The sequence below is a fragment of the Gopherus flavomarginatus genome, chromosome 5 (assembly GCF_025201925.1).
Source record: "Gopherus flavomarginatus isolate rGopFla2 chromosome 5, rGopFla2.mat.asm, whole genome shotgun sequence".
Taxonomy (NCBI): Eukaryota; Metazoa; Chordata; order Testudines; family Testudinidae; genus Gopherus; species Gopherus flavomarginatus.
In genome coordinates this window covers 97,021,147-97,042,402 of record NC_066621.1, presented here as the reverse complement: position 1 = coordinate 97,042,402, position 21,256 = coordinate 97,021,147, and the positions used below count along the sequence as shown (strand labels likewise).

Genomic DNA, 21,256 nt, shown 5'->3' with positions numbered 1-21,256 from the left:
AGCGTACAGAGATCTGGGGGCTCAAACTTTAGGAACATGTCTACCCAATGATGTAATTTCATTGTCTCTTTTTGTCTTAAAATATTGAAAAAACAACAAAAAGCTTTCTCTCTCCTCATATTTTTGTCCAACAAAGGTAGGGTACATCAGGGAGTTGCTATACTGCAAGATGGGAAGAGATATCTCCTGTGTATTTATGGCATAATATTTTACAAACTCCATTCCAAACGTTAAGAGTTTGTTCTAGAAGACTGTGTGCTGCCAGGTGATTTCTAATGGTGAGAGATAAGGACCGATGAGTACATGATCAAGGGACTTCAGGGCAAACATGTTCTTCCTCCTATCTAGTCAAAGCTACCTCATGCTCCTAACCAGCCAGAGAGCTACAGTTCAAGGCACAGAAACAGACGGGGAAGGGTGAGGACCCTGCACCTTTCGTTCATCAAAGTTTATTATTATTCTACAATAGTTCTGTAGTGCTGTGAATTATTGCTTTCTAAACGTCAATAACATACGTTCCTTGCATTGAGGAGCTGACAGCCTAAATAATAGAACAGCAGCACAGGAAAGAGAGGATGTGGAGGATTATTGATTAAGAAGAAAGGAGCAAGGATTGCTTGGGGAGACAGATTTTAAAGAGGGGTTTGAGGAAGGGGGTATTTGGCTGATGGGGACAGGGCCAGCTTTCCAGATGTAGGGGGCAGTATGATGAAAGGCATGAAGCTAAGAATAGGAAAAGGAAGCAGCCTGTACATTCCCCAGCAGCACACTGGGGAGCTTGGGAATGGTACAATTTAGCACAAAGGGAGCAGTTAGGCCTGAGGACTGAAGGGAAAGAAGGGAGTGAGAAGATAATTTGGAGTAAATTCTATTCTATTCTGCATAGGTTCTTGCTCTACGTTTATCACTATAGCATGTAAGCACCTTCCAGCAGCGCATTAAGCAATATGACTAACATCTGTCACATGTTGGTTGTTCTCTCATCCTCCTCCCAGAGGGAGAAGCACATGCAATGCAGCATCTTGTTTTGGCAGAGGATTTTTTAAATGTACCAATTGCTCTGTTCGTATGCTAGAAAAGACGAAGTCAAAGAAATGTGCCTTGCCCATAGAGTGGAAGGTAGTTAGGTTTGTGATGGTCCTTAGTCCCTGGGGGAGTTCATTCCACAGCTTGGATTGGTCCCTGAGAAAACTCTGTCTTCTGCACAGATGAGCTTTGCTCTTATTGTTGAGAGTTCCATTGTGCCTAGGACTTTAGGATGATCTTTGAAGATAAGGGCTGATATTTTGAACCTGATTCAGTATTCTGTGGGAAGCCAGTGTAGAGAGCAGAGGATAGGGGTGATGTGCTTGTTGTAGCCTGTATTGTTGTGGTGATGTGCTGCAGCATTGTGTACTAGTTTGAGTTTCCTAAGCAGTGAAGGCTTCATGCCCAGATATTTTGCATTGCTGTAGTCTAGAGGAAAAGTGATGAAGGTGGTCATCCTCAAGGATGGGACGGGATCTCCAAGGCAACCAGATATGGTAGATAGCATTACTCATAGATGCTGCTATGTGAGAGCTTAGAATCAATGAGGAAAGCAAAAGTGATCTTAGTCTACAAATGGAACTACTATGGTGGGTGTGAAACTATCACCAAAGGAGACTTCACTGTGACTACAAACTCTTCAAAGAACTTTCCTCTTCCCATCTGCCTCATCCCTGTCTTGCTGAAGTTCAGCTTCAGCTAGATGTTCTTCATCCATGCGCTGATCTTGTCCAAGCCTGGGCCACCTTTGCAGTAGCAGTGTGGTCATATGTGGTGAAGGATAGGTAGAGCTGTTTGTCATCTGCATATTGCTGGCACTTGAGTCCATATCATCTGACCAATTCACCTAATGGCTGCATGTAGATGTTGAAAAGGACCAGAGAGAGACTTGATTTTTGTGGGACTCCACAAGTCAGGGTCTAGTAGTGGAGGTGCAGTTTTCCATCACTACTTATTGAGCATTTCCTTCCAAGAAGGCTACTAACCATTTAAGCCATTACCCTAGATCTGTCACCTCTCTCAGATGAGACAGCAGAAGCTCATGGTCAACAGTGTCAAATGCTGTGGAGAGGTCCAGGAGGATGAGAATTGGACATTAGGAAAAACTTCCTAACTGTGAGGGTAGTTAAGCACTGGAATGAGTTGCCTAGGGAGGTTGTAGAATTTCTATCATTGAAGGTTTTTAAGAACAGGTTGGACAAACACCTGTCAGGGCTAGTTATTACATATTCCTGCCTTGAGTGCAGGGACTGGACTAGATGCCCTGTTGAGCACCCTTCCAGTCCTACACTTCTATGGTTTTTGTATCTGTTGATAGGAGAAGACCATGCATCAGTGCCACGAAAGCAGTTTCAGTTCCATGTCCTGACCTGAATCCAGATTGTGCTGGGTCTATGATGTCGGCTTTAGCCAAAGCTGACTACAAGCTCATCTAACTAGCTTCCCTATGAGCTTGCTCAGGAATGGGAGTTTCGACACTGAGCAGTAATTATCTAGAACCGGTGTATCCAGGGAGGCTTTCTCCAGTGTTGGTCAGACTATTACATGTTTGAAAGAGGAAGGGAAGCTTCCTTTTCTGAATGAGGTGTTGGCTATTTTGGTCAGGAGTGGCACTAGTTGATCATGACTCTTTCACAAGTCCAGAAAGGGTATTTGTCAGATTCACAAGTCTTGGGATAGGATGCCCATAGGGTGTCCAGAACTTCTTGATGATTGAATGTATTGAACTCCGGGAATGCAGGGGGGCTGTTGGTTGGCAGCTGCAAGTGAAGCAGATATGTGTCATTTGACGAGGCTTCCAGAATGTGTGATTGTTTCAGCCAAATATGTGTTACTTCTTCACAGTGCTTGGTCCTCAGTTCTGATGCAGGTTGTAAGTATTCAGAATTGATGAAGTGGTTTCCCACTCTGGATAGCTCCTTGGGGGTGGAATTTGGCAGCTTTAATGGGTGCTATGGATAAGAAGGTTTTCCTGGCCTTAATTCAGCCTCACAAAGGCTATGAAGACTTTATTATGTTTGATCCTGCCTGTTTTTCACCCTTGAGCACTCATCTTTCTAACCCCTTTCTCTTCAATCAGTGCAGGGTGTCATAAAACCCAGAAAATCTGTGTGTGTGATGGGAAGGAAGGAGACAGCTGGGGGACACTGTGTCAATGGTTGAGGCGAGGATAGAATGATGATTATTCACCAGATCCCCACCTGATTCTTCATGCTATGGGTGGAGACTGGTTCTGGAACACTTTTTATAGTGAGAGTGCTGAAAGCCATTGAACAAAACCATAAATTTGGTACATGATGGAAGCTGTGCATTTGGTTGCTATTATTAGTTCAAGCTGCTGCTATATCCCCAGCAGCCCCTGGTGCAGTGCTGCTGTATTTTAGCGGCTTTGGAATTTGTTGGAGTCCATCAGTCTTTGTGGTCAGATAACAATCATTGGTCTTTCTTGTTACCTGGGTCTTGGAAGGTCTCCGACCACTGTCTAAGTGAAATGATGGTCTATCCAAGACAGTGGCTGGGTTGTGATGTCCTCAGTCTTGATATCTAGGCTGAAGATCAGGCCCAGGATGTGCCTGGCTGCGTGGAATGGACGTGTGATGACCTGTCAAAGTTCTTGAGAGGCAAGTGAGGCAATGAGTTTTTGGGAGTTCGGGAGCAGGATTATAGGGGTTTAGCAGATTCTATTCTGTGCAGGTTCTTATATTGGCCTCATCACAGTAGTATCAGAGTGCCTTCCAGTGCTGCATTAAGTGGTTTGACTACCTTCTGCCACATGTGGCTTTTGTTCTCTCACATATTTTCTCCATCAGGTGAACTGTGTGTACTCTGTAGTGTGTTGTTTAGGTAGGAATTTGGGGGTTGTTTTTTTTCAAGTGTACGTGGTGTTCTCTTTATGTTAGAGAAGATGGGTTGAAGAAACGTGCTTTGCATTTGGAACAGAAGGTGGTGAGGTTTATAATGGTTCTTGGCTCCTGTGGGAATTCGTTCCACAGTCTTGGAACAATCCTCAAGAAAATCTTGTCTCCTGCACAGATGAGCTTTCTCCTTATTGTAAAGAGTTCCTGTGGGCCAGAGGAGTGGAGTTGTCAACTCTGGTCTTCATCCCTGAGCGATAAGTGATCTTTCAGATACACTGGACCCAAGCCAATGAGCTCCTTGAAGAAAACGACTGAGACTTTGAACTGGACTTGATACTGACACAAGTAGATGAGAAATCGTCCCTGCTAGCTCCTTGCTCAGTCATTGTGGACATCATTACAGTTCTCTCTGTCGCTCAGGGCCCTAACCTGTGCATCATTTTTTACTTGGACCTCTCTGTAGCTCCTCACATTCAGGCTATGTCTAAGTCTTATAGATTCTTGCTGCATTCTGTCCATACGACACTGCTTTTCCTATCCATCCACATAGCTGAAACTTTTGCCCAGGCTCTCGTCGCCTCACATCTCGGTTACTGCATCATCCTTCTGTCTATCCTTGACAAATGTTCTTTTGCCCCACTCATATCTATTCAGAATGCTGCTCAAAGATCACTTTTCTAGCCCATTGCTTTGACCATGTCACCCCTCTCTTTGTGTCTCTACTGACTCCCTCTTCTCCATCATATCAAGCACTTGTTTTCACTTTCAAGGCCCTTCATGTCCTCTCCCCACCCTACCTATTATCTCTCATGTGGTATTGAAAGGTCATCTCATGCCTCTGATCAGCCCTGATGTCAGCCTCCATCACTCGTATGTTAAATTTTCAAACAAGCTCTCCTGTGCTTTCTTTCATGCTGCCCCTCATTCCTGGGAGGTGCTCCCTGGAACTATCCACAAAGTGAACTCATTAGCCTCCTTCAAAACCCTCCATAACACTTTCCTTGGCTGTGAGATCTATAAAAACTTGAGTGCTGATGAGGCCAAGGTCTGTGAACTACACACGAGGTCTGTGAATTTACACTCAGAGCTGAATCCACCACCCACTGAAATCAATATTCATTTTCATGCAAAAATAAAGGGTTGTTTTCTTTGTTTTTGTTTTGGCCAGCTCAGCAGTTGTGCTGAAATGTACACATTTTGCTCTGCATACGTACACGTGAGTGCTAGTCACTGGTGTGTGTCTATTTTGAGAGGAAAAAAATGGGAAAATACAGTGCACATGGGAAAGGGACGGATGCTCCAGAGCAGTAGGAAAGGTATAGGTACGTGAATATTATGACAATCATTCAGTGCTTATGATTTTGAATTAAATGTGATGTCCTATATAATCTTCTGTTTGTGAAGACAGCAAACCTTACCTTTAGCTCATGCTGAAGTGGTTGGGCCAAATTTTTATCTCAGTTGCACTGGAGTGAACCTGGAATAACTGAGGCCTTGGTTCCGTTGTGAATTTGGATCATGTATTTTTCACTTGAGTGTTTTGCACTGACTGCAGCACAGATGATTCAGGGAGTCCCACCAGCCCCTTCAATTTGTTCGGCCCTGGATCCACACTGCGGCTGCCCTAAGCCAATTCAGGTGTAGCAAGTTGTCCTCTTTGATGTCCTCTCTCATGCTAAAGGGGAAAACTCCAACTATATTGTGCTGGAGGTATCATTAGTTTTAAAACCTCGTATTAGGATGTTAATGAAATCCCGCCAGAAATACTGATTGTACAATCCAGCATTCAGATGTTGTTAAGTCTTTGCATGTGAAGATATGTAAGTCAAACTCTTGTGATTGGCTCAGAGGAACAGTTGGGAAGCCAATTTTCTTGTTCGTTAGGCCTTGCCCACATGGGGAAATTGACTGGCATAACTATTGTTGAGTGAACTATTCCCAAAGTAGAATGATGATTATTCTGGAATAAAAATACTTTTATTTGGGAATAGAGGGTCCACACGAGAGTTATTCTTTTATAGCTGTATTATTTCAGAATAGCTATGTTGGTCAATTTCCCCTTTATAGGTTAGGCCTTTGAAAGCAAGTTCTTTATGAATAAACACTATAGTAACTGCACTCTAGATTAAGGATTAAACACCCTATCTGGAAGGAAAAAAGTTTAGCTACTAATGCATCCAAGGGCCCAGCTATTTTGTTAGTGTGTGCAAATGTGATTTTTCATAGCGCAGTCAGTTGTGGGCACAACGAATTGAGGCCATCCTGAGACTTGGTGGAAAATGGGTCCTAATGCCTAGATCTCTGGACAGTGCTCTGATATCACAGGGTGATGCAGTGCTAGAAACCTATAAGGTGCCCAGATATCACGGTGGGGTACAGTGTAAGTGTCTAGATAGAGCTCATTCAAGCAGCTACATGCTGCTAGGGCTGGTGTTATATAAGGCTCAGTTTTGGTTTAACATGGGTCAGTGGTGCACAGCTGCCAGCAGATCTGCAGCGTAACTGTGCTCGACAGCCATCAGTGCACTCAGGAAGTCTGAAGATGAGGCAGCATTGACTTGACTGTAAATGTTGCGCCTGGCTGTAAATGTTGTCAGAGGCTGAGACTATGGATCCTCCCAGCTCATGCCTTCATCCATCCAAGAAGTACCCAATAGTCTGTAATACATGCCCTGGCATAACTTGTTGCTATTAAATTAGACCAAGGATTCTTCATTCTAAGTTTACCTGGGGGCAGAGAGGAAAACCATTTTAAAGACCAGTTTTCAGGGGATAACGGTGATGGTGGTAGTCATGCAATGTATCCTTCTACTATGAACAATAGTTGCTAATAGAAGAATCAGAGCAAACCATAAATAGAAAGGCCCTTTTCTGTCCTATTTTGAATATATTTAATGTTGTGTTATTTTATGCTGATGAATCTTGTGTTTGGTTTCTCTGCAGATCAAAACCTCTCCCAACTGCCTGTTCTCCGTGAGAGTCATACGAGCCAGGAACATCGCCTCAAAAGACCTCTGTGAGTTGTGTTTTTCCGTCAGTACTCCCCAGGGTTCACTGACTGTGAGCAATATATTTGAGAAGCAAATGCAGTATAATTAAAAAGGTTGCATCTGGATTACTATTGGGGAGGCATCAAATGCCTGAAGTACCTGCAGATGTGAGGACATAGTCTTTCAGGGAGTTAATGGGACAGAAGACTCCCAACTGTGTGTCCTTTTGATTGTCCTTGCAGTCAGTCATTGCGGTCTGTTAATCTGCCTTGGATAGGTTGTTTATGGTTTTCACATGTGGATAAATCAACTCGTAGACTGGAGTTTCACCAGCCAATCTGTATGAAATGCAAATGTTCCACATGCTTTAAAAAGATGATATAAGGTACCACAGACACTCAGAATCTCTAGAGTGTCTCAGGGCAAGATAGAGAATTCTGGGCAGCCTCAACCCCTCTGTGTTCTGGGGTCTCTACAGTCTCCAGATTCTCAGCCACACAAAATTATATTGATTCTCTCTTGATAAGAAAAGCAATCTGCTGGGCCAGTCCTAAATATGTGCTGAGTATGCAGCCAAAATGGGTCTCTCTTGTGAATACTCCTCTTAATTAGCATTCCCTCCCTACATATTCCCCCTCTCAATGGCCTACTATGGCACCCTTTGAAAGATGTTTTGACATTATGCCCCATATTCTTTATAGAAATATTGTTATGATATGAACATGGCATCCCTAAGATATGTTTTATGCAAGATGGGTCATGTGAGATATCATTGGAAAGGTTATGATTTCCTGAATGTGATTATCCAATTTGTATGCATGTATACATTTTGTATCTGAAGTTAGAAATATTGACTATGTAATAGTTACAACTGTGTTTTCACCTGGGAAACACCCACCAGACAGTATGCAAACAGTCTGGATGGGCCTTTTGGAAGGAAGCTAGGACTTTAGATACTAACCTTCCTCCTTCCTGAGAAGTTACCTGGGATGCTGCTTTGACACTGTAGGGTCATGTGATCATGTCACCTTGTACAGGATTCCATCCTGAAATACTGGTACTTTTCCATGGGAAGAGGGTGGGGATCAAACTAGGAAACAAAGGATTCCCGCCATATGCAAATCCTATTTAAGGCTAGGGAGTGAGTTAATCAGGGCTCTTCTCCACTGTCTCCCTGCCCAAGAAGGAAGACTGCTGAAAACACCTGAAGTAACAAAGGAACTTAAGTGGTGGGGAGGACAGGGGCTGAGCCCAGGTGAGAAAGGTCAGCCTGCAAAAGAAATCTCTACAGTTTTACGCTGCAAGCAGTGCAGTTAACCTTCAAGAAACTCTGAAACCTTCTTGAAACAATATTTAGGGTGAGAAATTATGATTTGTAGCCAGTATTACTTAGTGCAGTGGTCTCCAACCTTTTTACGTCCAAGATCACTCTTTGAATCTAAGGGCAACTCAGGATCTACCCTGCCCTTTCCAGGGGCCCCACTCCTTCCCTAAATCCCCGTCTCACTCACTCCATCCCCCACTCTGTCGCTTGCTCTCCCCCACCCTCATTCGCTTTCACCTGGCTGGGATAGGGAGCTGGAGTTCAAAAGGGGGTGTGGGCTCTAGGCTGGAGCCGAGGGGGCTCTGGGCTGAGCCTAGGGCAAGGGGTTGGGGTGAAGGAGGGCATGAAGGGTACAAGCTCTAGGAGGAGTTTGGGTGCAGGAGGGGCTCCGGGCTGGGGCAGAGTGTTGGGTTGCAAGAGGAAGTATAGGGTGCTGGCTCTGAGAGGGGAGTCAGGGCTGAGGCTTGGGGTGCTGGAGGGGGTTTTGGGTGCAGAATAGGGGCTCAGGGTGCTGGCTCCAGGAGGGGGCTCAGGGATGAGGGTTGAGGCACAAGATGTACTCTGGGACCCTCTCACCTCCCATTTGCAGAGCTCCTCCATAGTTGATGAGAAATCCTTTTGAATATCCCCAGTAAAGACAGGCACTCTGATTCCCCTTCTCCAGTTGCTTAACTGTCCTCTCCTGCACTTTCCTCTAAGCTAAAGCATCCTTGATCTGTCCAGTTGAACCATCCCACTCCAAGATGTGTTATGTGAGTTATGGAAATAGGTCTGAGACCCCACACATCTCACTTCAGAAAGCCATGCAGAATATTGGCCCAGTCCTGGCTTCAAGACATACCCGTGACAGTCAGCAGCGACCCCGTAACAGCTAGTAGCTTTATAATAGCTGGCAACCATTAGGGAAAATTGGACACCTCACGGACACAGTAGCCTGAACTGTTGAACTGTCTTCCCTTATTGGTCTTGAGGCAGTTGAAGCTGGTCCTAACTTGGTTTTTGCTGAGCAAATTGCAGAAGTGCAGGGTTTGCTAACCACCAATCAAATGCTAACAAGACCAAAGCCTGTGTGTGAGTGTGTATAAAAGATTCTTGGTTTTTGTATGGAGTTAGAGTTTTTTTGTATCAAGGTACAGAACTCTCCTTTCTTCTGCAGAATAAAGTACCTTTCCTTATCCCTGTCTGGCTGTCATTGGCTCTCAGCTAGGCGGACCCGACATTTTGGTAACATACCTGACACTATGTATCTTTGAGTGGCCTTTTGTGTCTTGGAGTTTTTCAGATAGAATGTTACAGCAAAGCCCCTGAGCAAAAAGGCAGTTGAGTGAGCTTCCACAATGATTCAAATAAGTGTGTGTGGTTAATAAGAATATCTGGATGCATAATAATAACAAAGATTAAAAAATAGACTAGAGCTTCTGAAGGGAAATAAGTGGCCCTTGTGCTCCAGGACATAAGATGGGGCTAGAAAGATACTTTATGTGTGGGCAGGTTGTTAAGTAACTGTGCACTGTAGGGTTTTTTGTACCTTCCTCTGAAGCACCAGGTACTAGCCAGTGTCAGAGACAGATATTGGATGGAGCACAGCTCCATGGTATCATCCATCCGTCTCTCTTTCTCCCTTTCTCTAGAATAGACAATTTCTCTTTTCTCCCCAAAGCCTGCTAGGTAATGTCATTCATGTCTGCTTCTAAGACTGAAACAAGTTTTAAGTATTTGATATAAAATACTGGCATGACATTTCTTTTCCTTTTGCAGTCACTGCATCTGATTGCTACGTGAGCCTGTGGCTGCCAACAGCTTCAGATAAAAAGGTCAAGACCAAAACCATCAAGAAAACTGATGACCCTGTCTGGAATGAGACCTTTTACTTCAGGATCCAGAATGAGGTCAAGGTAGTTAAGACAATGAGAATTCATCCTTATGAAGAGTCCAGAGGCTTCACTTTAAATCCTGCTGATCAAACATACTAGACAAATTAGGGAATGCTCTTGAGACCGAATTCCAAAGAACTGATTGTGCAGAGTAAAACAGAGATTAGGTGGTTTATTTGAGACAGTCTTGGTTACGGAGAAGCTGAAATCATTGGTCTTTGAATTGGGTGACAGCAAAGGCTGTCCAGAGAGGTACCGTTTTTCCCATCACAGGATACAATAGATGATTGAAAAGATACTGACTGAATCATTATGCATCAGTTTCTTGGAATTTAGTTAATGACTTGAGTTCCACATTGCTAGGTTCATGAAGGAATGCACTGCCTCCTTTGTTCTTCTCTTCTCTCATCTGAAAGATAATGTAACAAAGAGTATCTAATTTTTTGTCCCTTTTAGCTAGAGTATAGAATTCTTACACATCTTCCCTTCTGCTTCCAGAATATCCTAGAATTGACAGTCTATGATGATGACTCACTCACCAAAGATGACCCACAATTCACTGTTATGTTTGATATTGCTAAAGTCAGACCTGGAGAAGTAGCCTATGAGATATTCTCTTCAAAATCAGAGGTAAGAACTGAAATTTTAGGAGAGCTGAGCAGGATGTTGCCGTCTCATCTGCTTCTCATACTGATCTGGCTTTGGGCTTTACATGAGCTGATACCCCTGTCCTGTTTCATTGAATGTTTGTTAGCAGTGGCAGCAAAAATCTCTTTTCATAGACTCAGAAAAAAATGTATTCTCTGTTATGCCACCATCTTTGTGAGAAACTAAAAAATGTTGACAACTTGTTATCGTTTAGGTCTGTCCAAAGTGCTATTTATCTTTTGTGGTCCAAATCAATAGCTTTCTACCCTTCGACTTAATTTTAGTCTCCCCATGTTCAGATGCTTCCCTAAAAATGTGAAAAATTGGTGAAAAAACCTGAGGAAAACTCATACATTTTCTAAATGACACAATTATTGCAAGGGGAGGGGGATTCATTTTGTCAGGTTCTGTGGGTTTCCTTTCATTTGATTCTCATTTTCATTGGCCAGAAGTAAAGGGAAGCATAATTTGATAATATTCCTGATAGTCCATCAAGGGTCTAGTTGAAGAGATTTGTCCAGAAAGTAAAGCTAGGATAGTTCTGGTCTGAATGGGTTGATACCACAGATGCTTATTGTTCCTTTTTCTTTTCCGAAACAGGAGTCTCTGGAAGTGGAATTCAAGATGGAGAAAATGTGAGTAAAAAGGTCCAAAGTTGTAGGCCCTTGAGTGGTATGTGTAGACTGGTAAGGTGCTAATAATAAATTCACAACAAGGATCAACATGAATGTAATACTGGAAATGTATCTTCCTCCTCCTCCATTTAAAAAAAAAAGAGGAGAGTTGAGATTACAGTTTTACTACTTAACTTTGTTTTATTTTTACCTCATTATCACAACACACATTGACTCAATTTATCTGTTTTGTACACCTATTGCAGGTGTTTCTAGTGGGCAGGGGTCTGTTCTCAGTCCAGTGCTATTCAGTATTTTTATCAAAGATCTAGGTGAAAACATAAAATTATTGCTGATAAGATTTGCAGAGGACACAAAAATAGGTTGAATGGTAAATAACATCGGGATACGTCAATTTACAGAAACCAATTTGCATTGCATGGTAAAGTGGACTCTTTTGAACAAGATGTATTTTAATACAGCCAGATGCAAAGTCTAGAGAACAGACTGTAGGTCACACTTACAAGATGAGAGAGGGTATCCTGGGTTGCAGTGACCCTGAAAAAGATTTAGGAGTAATGGTAGATAACTACCATGAGCTCCCAGTGTGATGTTGTAGCTAAGAGGGCATATGAGGCATTTGGATGTATAAAATAAGGAGAATATCAAGTATGGAGGTAGTGGTATGTATTAGTGAGACCATTGGTGGAATAATGTGTCCAGTTCTGGTGACCATCTTGCAAAGAGAATGTTAAAAAATTGGAAGTGGTTTAGAAAACAGCTACAGGAATGATTAGGAAATAGAATGAAAAGAATGGAAAACATGCCTTATGATAAGAGACTTTAAGAACTATTTAGCTTTATCTATGAGAATGTTAAGAGGTGACATAAGTCTCTTCTGCAAGTACCTACATAGGGAGGAGATCTCTGATAATATATGGCTCTAAAATCTAGCAGAAAAAATCATAACGAGAAAGCTGAAGCTAGACAAATTCAGACTAGAAATAAGACACTAATTTTTGACAATGAGAGTAACTGATCATTGGAACAATTTCTCCATCATGCAGCCTTTAAATTCAGATTGTATGTTTCCCCCAAAGATATGCTATAACTCAAACAGAAGTTATAGGCTTGCTGCAGGAATCGTTAGGTGAAATTCTATTACCTTTGTTATATAGGAGGTCAGACTAGATCATTATAATAATACCTTCTGACCTAAAAATATATGTATCTATGAAAACACTTATGCCTGTGCTTACTTTACTGTGAAATCAGAGTGTCTGAGATTTCCTTCCCCAGACCTAAAGAAGAACTCTGTGTAGCTCAAAAGCTTGTGTGTGTCACCCACAGAAGTTAGTCCAATAAAAGATTTTACCTCAGCCACCTTGTCTCTCTCAAATCCTGTAACCAACACAGCACACTTACTTTATTACAACTGCCATGAGTAGTCCCATTGATTTCAGTGGTCTCACTGACTTTACTATTGAGTGTAGGCTCATAGATTTACTCACAGTAATAAGCACATGCGTAAGTGTTCACAGGATCGAGGCCTTAGCCTGTAAGCTCTCTGAGGCAGAGATTGTCTTTTTTATTATTGCTTGTCTGTATAGTGCCTAGCACAATAGGATCCTGATCCTTGTTCAGGATTCCTAGATGACCATGATGTAAATAATCTGGAGGAGTCAGATAGGATAGTTCCTCCCACTTTAAAGCATTGCATAATTTGTATTTATAGTGGTTTTTGCTTTCCTCTTATGGATCATGTGCTGGCTTCCACTACAGTTAATTAAAAATCAGGTTGATCCGAGGCAAAGACATTTGTGGCTTCCATAGCACTTGGGTTCAAGTGGGGACGGTTCACTATAGCCTGTCTGACCCTAGGCCTGAGAGCCACAGGAGAACACGAAAACCCTGGGGTGGGCTCCACCTGCTCCCATGAGGTTGGAGTGAACCTGTGTGGTGCACTGAGCATAGGTCGTTAGGCTGCCAACTGGTGAGATATGGCAGAACGGTTGAGGCTACCAGTCCAATGCCAAAGCTGCTCAGATGAATGCCTCTCCCACCATATCATTCTACAGGCAGGATATGAATCTAGATGGATCAGGACCAATGTTCCCTGTAAGCTGCACACGTGCAGCCATGTGGTAATCTTGTATATGTCGCACAGGTCAGAAACCATGCAACTCATGTCTCCTCTGTGTGGCCCCAGCAGGGATGTGGTATGGCCCCTTAAGAACCTGCTCCGCTCACCCCCAGGACAGGGTGTGTGCAGTCCCACCTCCCCACTGCAGAGTGGTGGAAGTGATCCTGGTCTCCATGCTCCCCTGGCCAGAAGGAGGTGGTGGTGCTAGGATGCCCCTTGTGCAGGAGCTCAGTGAGAGACCTGGGTGGGCTCTGTGGTGCCAGCTCAGGGCAGTGGCAGCTCCAGAGGTGTGGACTGATGCAGCCAAGGCATTGTCCCCAGTTCTCCTTGCCTGGCTGTTGGTTTCCAGTGCTGCAGTGGTTGCTGCTGTTGAGAGACAACAGGGGAGGGAGTTGTGGCCAGGGCCCTTCAAGGGATAGCCCAGCTGGGAGGTCTCAAAACCTTGGCCTGGGACAGGTGCAGTCTGACACATCCCATATCCTGCACAGGCCCCTGGCTGGGCTACTGCTGCTGCAGAGTGGATGGCTGCAGGGACTAGTTTGTGATACTGGGGAGTAGCCACCCTGGGGCAATGTCCCCTGCACAGCCCCTCCCCCACCACATATGTGCACACACACCTCCACATCCCCCTACTGCATGCACACACAATCACCTTACACATCCCTACACCCCTGGTGCACACACAATGACCTCAACTGTCTTTCTGTCTCTCACACACTCACACATATCCCTTGCACACTCCTCCTCACACCCTGCACACAATCCTCACTTCAATAAAAATGTAAGCTTGCCCAAGGACAAAAATGTGCTCAGTGTAGTCTGTAGCCCCTGTGCTATACATACACTAAATAAAGAAAGAAAGTAGAGGGAACATTGACCAGGGCACCAGTCTAGGTGGTCTGCTCTGTTATGGACTGTCTTCATCCCAAGAGGAAGTTTTAACCTTCAGTTGTTAGTTTTTGTTAGGTTGTTGTTTTTTTTTGGTTTCTCAATGTGACAGCAGTTGTGTATCTCTATTGTCTAACTTTGTAAAGTTTTGCTTAATCTGCTTAGTGAGTGCCCATATTTCTGTTCCATATGTTAGGGCTCTCAGAATACATTAGTGTTTTGCATTAATTTTTAAGCAGGGAAGCCATTTGTTCTTAACTATACACTGACAGGTGCTCATTTAAAAAAATTCCTTTAACTCAATAAAATTGGTTTGATTTTTTGGTTCTGTTTTTTCAGTCCTGGTCCTCCTGAGAAGCTCATTACAAATGGTGTCCTAGTAGTAAGTTTAAATTTGACTTTTCCTTTGTTCCTTCCCTATGTGTCTTCCCTTCATTTGTTTCTTTTCCTTGTGCCAGAAAACCCTTTTTTGTACTTTATACAGAGGAAATAAGTGAAAATGATAGGTAGTAGCATGGGTTTGAAAGAAATGAAGTAGAGATTCCCGTCTGGTGTGTTTTCAACATTGCATTCTCCATGCACAAATAAATATTCCAAAACATGTATGAAATCCTGGCAAGTTGATGGGAAAACTATCATTGACTTAAATGAGTTTAGGATTTTGTTCCATATGTGGTTTGTAAAGGCAACAGTGACCCAGATCAGCAGGGTTTCTTAGACAATGTTTCTTTCTAGATCTGCTAGAAAGTATTCACCATGAGAGTCTTTATTCTGTTTAGTTTGGGTCATGTGTAGCATCACAAGGGTAGGGAGGGTGCAAATATTTTTTCTTGCCCTAGGTCTACCTCTTCAAAGGCCAGCCACAATGTGACTGAGGCATGTAGGTACTGTGCGTTGGCATTAGCCTTAAGTGGGGTGGAGTGAAGGCAAGGCTGTTTCTTGTAGCAAACTGCATGTAACTTGGAGGGAGGAGCACGGGTTGCAGAAGGGGAGAGTTTGGAGGAGGCACTTGGAAGTCTTTCTGCATGCACATGGTTGGAATGCTAGCCGCAGTTGCAGCCTCTCTTAATAAATGGCCAATTTAATTTTACAGGCTTGGAGTCTTTCACGTTATTACCCAGTAGCTGTTATATGAAACATTGCCAATCCTCCTGGGCCATGCCTCCCAACAGTCTTGGATTTCACAGGGATCTCATTTTGACCCTTTAAGCCCCTCTTGCTTGTAGGCCACTTTGCCCCAGGGTTGGCCAGTTTGCCTCTCTGTGTCCATCTATGAGAGATGGATGGGCCAAACCTGAGTGGCCCTGTGTCCCACTTTCACTACTTTGAACTGCTGAGAGGTATGCCCTTGGCTGGCCCAGTGCCTAGGGAGCACAAACGGCACCCTACCAAGCAGTGGAAGAGCTGCTGGCAGCGTACACTCCCAGGAACCTCTCCTTATAACTGCCAATCCTGGGTTGTCTTTTGAAGTCATGTTTTATCCCTTTCACCTTCATTTCCTGAATAAGGAGTAAGACTATAATCTTCTAGCCATAAATTTTCCAGCCATGCTGTCTGAATGTGCTTTTGTAAATGATTTAGTATAAGTTGTCCCTGAAATGTCCCAAGGAGCTACTGTAGCATTAACAATGCATTAGAGATCAATTTGAATAAATTATAGGGAAGATAGTTGAAGTAACCTCAATCAGGAACAGTGGGAAGCTGACATACATGCAGTGATTTTGATACAAACTGCACAAGAACCCATCAGCTGTCCGTGTCTCCAGTCTTCACCCCCATTAGTAGATTTCTTTATCATCCATTTTTCACTGATTGTCACTCACAGTCGCGTGAAGTTTGCTGCTTAGAAGTTCAGGTGGACAAGGAGGAGAATAAAAAGTATTTGAAAGGTGAGTCCATTTCCTGGCTAGGGTAGCAGGCAACAAAATCTACCCTTTTAGTAACCTGTTATTTCCAGCTGCAGACACATTAAGTCGCAGTGAGGACTGTTTCTAAATAGCCCTTTGAATGACAATAAAATATGGTGCAATGAAAGTCTCTGAGCTGTCTTTCTCAGCCTCGATCCTCTTTCAGTTGTAACTGTTAACTTTAAGGAAAAGAGATAGAGTTACCAAAGTGCCACATGCTTTCATGGGTGGGAAAAAGTGGGAGGGGATCCCCCCAAGTCAACAGTGGGAAGGCCAATATGTCTCAGATTTCCTTTTGTTGAATGAGAATACCAGCTACTGGCCATTTTTGGTTGGCTGCTGAAGGGTTGTGTGAAAGATGTAAACTGCACAGATGGAAGTGTGCCACCTTTGTTGCTTGTTGTACTCCAGAGTCAGTCGTGTTCCCTGTATAAAACTATTTTCTCTAGAGAATAAAAACGTTGTGCTTACGGTGGATGCATCGTATGAAGGAACACAAAAAACCACTGCGGACTTGGATACTTTCCGCTTTCACTGCATAAAGAGTTGGGAGCCAATACTAAAAGCCAGGCTGCAGGTAATATCCTCTGTTCGTTATCATTTGTTACAACTCTTCCACTCATTTACAGTGGATCAGAGCTGCTCATTTGTTCAACAGATTTGAAATGTTTCCTGCTTCCAGATAAAACAGTTAAGTTCCCCCTCCCACAGTGTGTTTCAGATACACAAGAGAATAAAGACAATTCAGATGACTCCTTAACAATACCCTTGACATTACTTGCTGTGGGACAGAAAGTGAAAGTAGGCCTTCCTGTAGAAAAGGTGAGTGTGTCATAATTTACATTGACTTTTGCTGAAGGGAGCAAAGATATAGGTCGGTTGAATGAATAAAGAAAAATAACTGTTAAGCATTATAGCAATAGGTAATCTGTTTAATTTATCAATAAACTAGTGGGGTTGACAGGAAGCTGTTATTGAGGCTTTGTAGATGCAATACTGTCTCGGAGAGTTCATTGTCTTTAAAGTAGTGATGTTTTATTGGTCTGATCGCTGTTGGGACATCCCTTTATGAAGATAATGAATAGGGGTGGGTGTGCCCAAAAGTAAGTTTCCTGAACAGCAGGAGTAGCAGTGCTCTCTAGCCAGGTAGATATTTTTAATCTTAATCTAAAAATGTTTGTCTGATTGACATTTGTGTCACTCATCATCCCTGGAGCTCGCTAGCTGACTACTCCTCCAGTTCTAATAGACCAGGCAGAGTTAGAGGAGCACCAATCCAACCATCTCCTCAAACTCTGCCAGTGGGAACCATGCTTCCTCTTCCAAACCCTATGGCAGGCTTGGGGTGAGGCTAAGGAGTGAAGAAATCCTTCAGGGAGAAAGGAGAATGAAAATCTTTCTGACTCCCTCTGGATCCCCCCATCCCTAGAAGGCCTGGTCTACACTAGGCGTTTAAACTGATTTTTAGCAGTGTTAAACCGATTTAACGCTGTACCCATCCACACAACGAGGCCCTTTATATCAATATAAAGGGCCCTTTAAATCGGTTTCTGTACTCCTCCCCAATGAGAGGAGTAGCGCTAAATACAGTATTACCATATCGGATTAGGGTTAGTGTGGCCGCAAATCGACAGTATCGGCCTGCGGGCGGTATCCCACAGTGCACCACTATGACCACTCTGGACAGTAATCTGAACTCGGATGCACTGGCCAGGTATACAGGAAAAGCCCCACGAACTTTTGAATTTCATTTCCTGTTTGGCCAGCGTGGAGCTCTGATCAGCGCAGGTGACCACGCAGAGCTCATCAGCACAGGTAACAATGCAGTCTCCTGAGAATCGAAAAAGAGCTCCAGCATGGATTGCATGGGAGGTACTGGATCTGATCGCTATATGGGGAGAGGATTCTGTGCTAACAGAACTCCGTTCCAAAAGACGAAATGAAAATATATTTGAAAAAATTTCCAAGGCTATGATGGAGAGTGGCCACACCAGGGACTCAGTGCAATGCAGAGTGAAAGTTAAGGAGCTCAGACAAGCCTACCAGATAACCAAAGAAGCAAACGGAAGGTCCGAGGCAGGGCCGAAAACATGCTGCTTCTATGCTGAGCTGCATGCAATTCCAGGGAGGTCCGCCACCACTACCCCACCCTTGTCCCTGGATTCCAAGGTGGAGGTGGTAATCTCAGCCATGGCTGAGGATTCTGTGGATGGGGAAGATGACAAGGAGGAAGAGGAGGTCGAGCTTGCAGAGAGCACACAGCACTCCGTTAGCCCCAACAGCCAGGAGCTTTTTCTCACCCAGACGGAATTACCCTCCCAGCCCTCCCAAGCCACTAGCCCAGACAGTGAAGCCATGGAAGTGACCTCCGGTGAGTGTACCTTTGTAAATATAAAACATGGTTTAAAAGCAAGTGTTTTTTAATGATTGATTTGCCCTGAGGACTTGGCATGCATTCGCGGCCAGTACAGTTATTGGAAAAGTTTGTTAACATGTCTGGGGATGGAGCGGAAATCCTCCAGGGACATCTCCATGAAGTGCTCCTGGAGGTACTCCAAAAGCCTTTGCAGAAAGTTTCTGGGCAAGGCAGCCTTATTCCGTCCACCATGGTAGGACACTTTACCACGCCATGCATGTAGCAAGTAATCTGGTATCATTGCATGACAAAGCATAGCTGCGTGTGGTCCCGGTGATTGCTGGCATTCAATAAACATCCATTCTTTATCTCGCTGTGTTATCCTCAGGAGAGTGATATCGTTCATGGTAACCTGGTTGAAATTCAGGAATTTAAGTAAGGGGACAGAGATGGCCATTGCTACTGGGCTGTTTGCCTGTTGTTTAAAAGAAATCCTTCCTTGCAAGTAGCCAAGTGGGGGGAGAGGAGGAAGGGAATAGCGCTGAGCTTTTTCACGTTTGGCTATCAGGGATCTTCTCTCCTACCAGCCACGTGGTGCGGGGGGGAGAAAGGGGGGGTGATTAGCAGTGATCTTCCATGATACCAGCCATGCGGTGGGGGCAGGGGTAAAGCGATCATCCCAGAGAATTGGATGGGGGGTGGCGGCTTCTGCTGCTGCATGTTAACAGGAAAGAAGCATCACTGAACGGGATTTGCTTGGTATTTGGGAAAGGAGGGCACTGTGTATATGAAGGCTGCAGAAGCTGAAAGAGAATGGCTTACCATGGCCGCATGCAAGCTGAATTCTGAGGCCCGGGCCTGCGTCTGTGAGATCTCTAACACCATAACCGCAGGCACTCAATATTAAGATGCAAAATGCGACCTTGTAGTGAAATCACATGTGCTATGTAAGGTGAATAGTGTTGTTCACTGTGAAAGAGTATAACCATTGTTCTGTAAAATGTATCTTTTTAAATGCTTCTCCCCTTTTTTCCCTCCCTCATGCAGCTGCACATTTTTCAAGCCTCCCTACTCCATCCTGAAGGCTATCTCAGATAAGGCGGAGGAAAAAGAAGATGCGAGACGAAATGTTCTCGGGAAATCATGGAAGTGACCCGCAATGAAAGAGCTCATCTGAATGAGTGGAAGGACGTGGTATCAAATTACAGGAAAGATGCCAATGAACGTGAAGATAGGAGGGACCATCGTGAGGTTAGGAGGGACCAACGTGACGACAGGAGGGATGAACGTGAGGATAGGAGAAAGGCTCGAGATGAGAGGTGGTGGCAGGAAGATCTGCGGTGGCAGGATGCAATGCTGAGGCTGCTGCGTGATCAAACTGATATCCTCCGACGTCTGGTGGAGCTTCAGGAAGAGCAGCGGGGTCATAGAGTGCAGCTGCAACCCCTGTGTAACCACCCTCACCACTCACCATGTTTCATGTCTTCCTCACCCAGACATGTAAGAATGCGTGGGGGAAGGCTTTGTGCACCCGCCCACTCCACCCCCGTGGATAGCCCAACCAAAAGGCTGTCATTACATTGAAATGTTTTTAGTGGCCTTTTCTTTCCCTCCTATCCTCCTCTCAAACCACACTCGGGATACCTTGTCAGTTCTCTCCCTCTTTTTATAATGACTTTTTAATAAAGAATACATGATTTTTAAATGGTAGTGATTTTATTTCCTTAAGCAAGCTGTAATCGAAGGGGGAGGGTGGGTTGCTTACAGGGAATGAGTCAATCAAGGGGGGGGGTTCATCAAGGGGAAACAAACACAACAGTCACACCGTACCCTGGCCTGTGATGAAACTTGTTTTCAAAGCTTCTCTGATGCTCACCACTTCATGGTGTGCTCTTCTAATCGCCCTGGTGTCTGGCTGCACGTAATCAGCGGCCAGGTGATTTGCCTCAGCCTCCCACCCCGCCATAAAGGTCTCCCCCTTACTCTCTCAGAGATTGTGGAGTACACAGCAAGCAGCAATAACAAAGGGGACATTGGTTTGGCTGAGGTCTGAGCGAGTCAGTAATGTGCACCAGCGTGCCTTAAATGGCCAAATGCACATTCTACCACCATTCTGCACTTGCTCAGCCTGTAGTTGAACAGCTCCTAACTACTGTCCATGCTGCCTGTGTATGGCTTCATGAGCCATGGCATCAAGGGATAGGCTGGGTCACCCAGGATAACTATAGGCATTTCAACATCCCCAACTGTTATTTTCTGGTCTGGGAAGTAATTCCCTTGCTGCAGCCGTTTAAACAGAGTAGCGTTCCTGAAGACGCGAGCATCATGAACCCTTCCTGGCCATCCCACGTGGATGTTGATGAAACGTCCTTTGTGATCTACCAGTGCTTGCAGCACCATTGAAAAGTACCCCTTGCAGTCTACGTACTGGGTGCCCTGGTGCTCCGGTGCCAAGATAGGGATATGGGTTCCATCTTTCACCCACCCCCCACAGTTAGGGAATCCCATTGCAGCAAAGCCATCCACTATGACCTGCACGTTTCCCAGTCACAACCTTTCGTAGCAGCAGCTTAATGATTGCTTTGGCTACTTGCATCACAGCAGCCCCCACAGTAGATTTTCCCACTC

General features: G+C 44.3%; 1 protein-coding gene across 1 annotated transcript in view; it reads left to right on the top strand.

Moving 5' to 3' along the window:
- Positions 1–1,469: 1,469 nt before the first annotated feature.
- Positions 1,470–21,256, top strand: part of LOC127052400 (cytosolic phospholipase A2 beta-like) — a 44,639-nt gene continuing 24,852 nt past the window's right edge. Inside the window, exons 1-9 of the mRNA XM_050955998.1 lie at positions 1,470–1,523; positions 6,828–6,900; positions 9,957–10,093; positions 10,571–10,702; positions 11,321–11,355; positions 14,705–14,747; positions 16,191–16,254; positions 16,722–16,849; positions 16,984–17,094. Of these exons, the coding sequence (XP_050811955.1) occupies positions 1,470–1,523; positions 6,828–6,900; positions 9,957–10,093; positions 10,571–10,702; positions 11,321–11,355; positions 14,705–14,747; positions 16,191–16,254; positions 16,722–16,849; positions 16,984–17,094 (777 nt within the window). The remainder of the gene's footprint in view (positions 1,524–6,827; positions 6,901–9,956; positions 10,094–10,570; positions 10,703–11,320; positions 11,356–14,704; positions 14,748–16,190; positions 16,255–16,721; positions 16,850–16,983; positions 17,095–21,256) is intronic.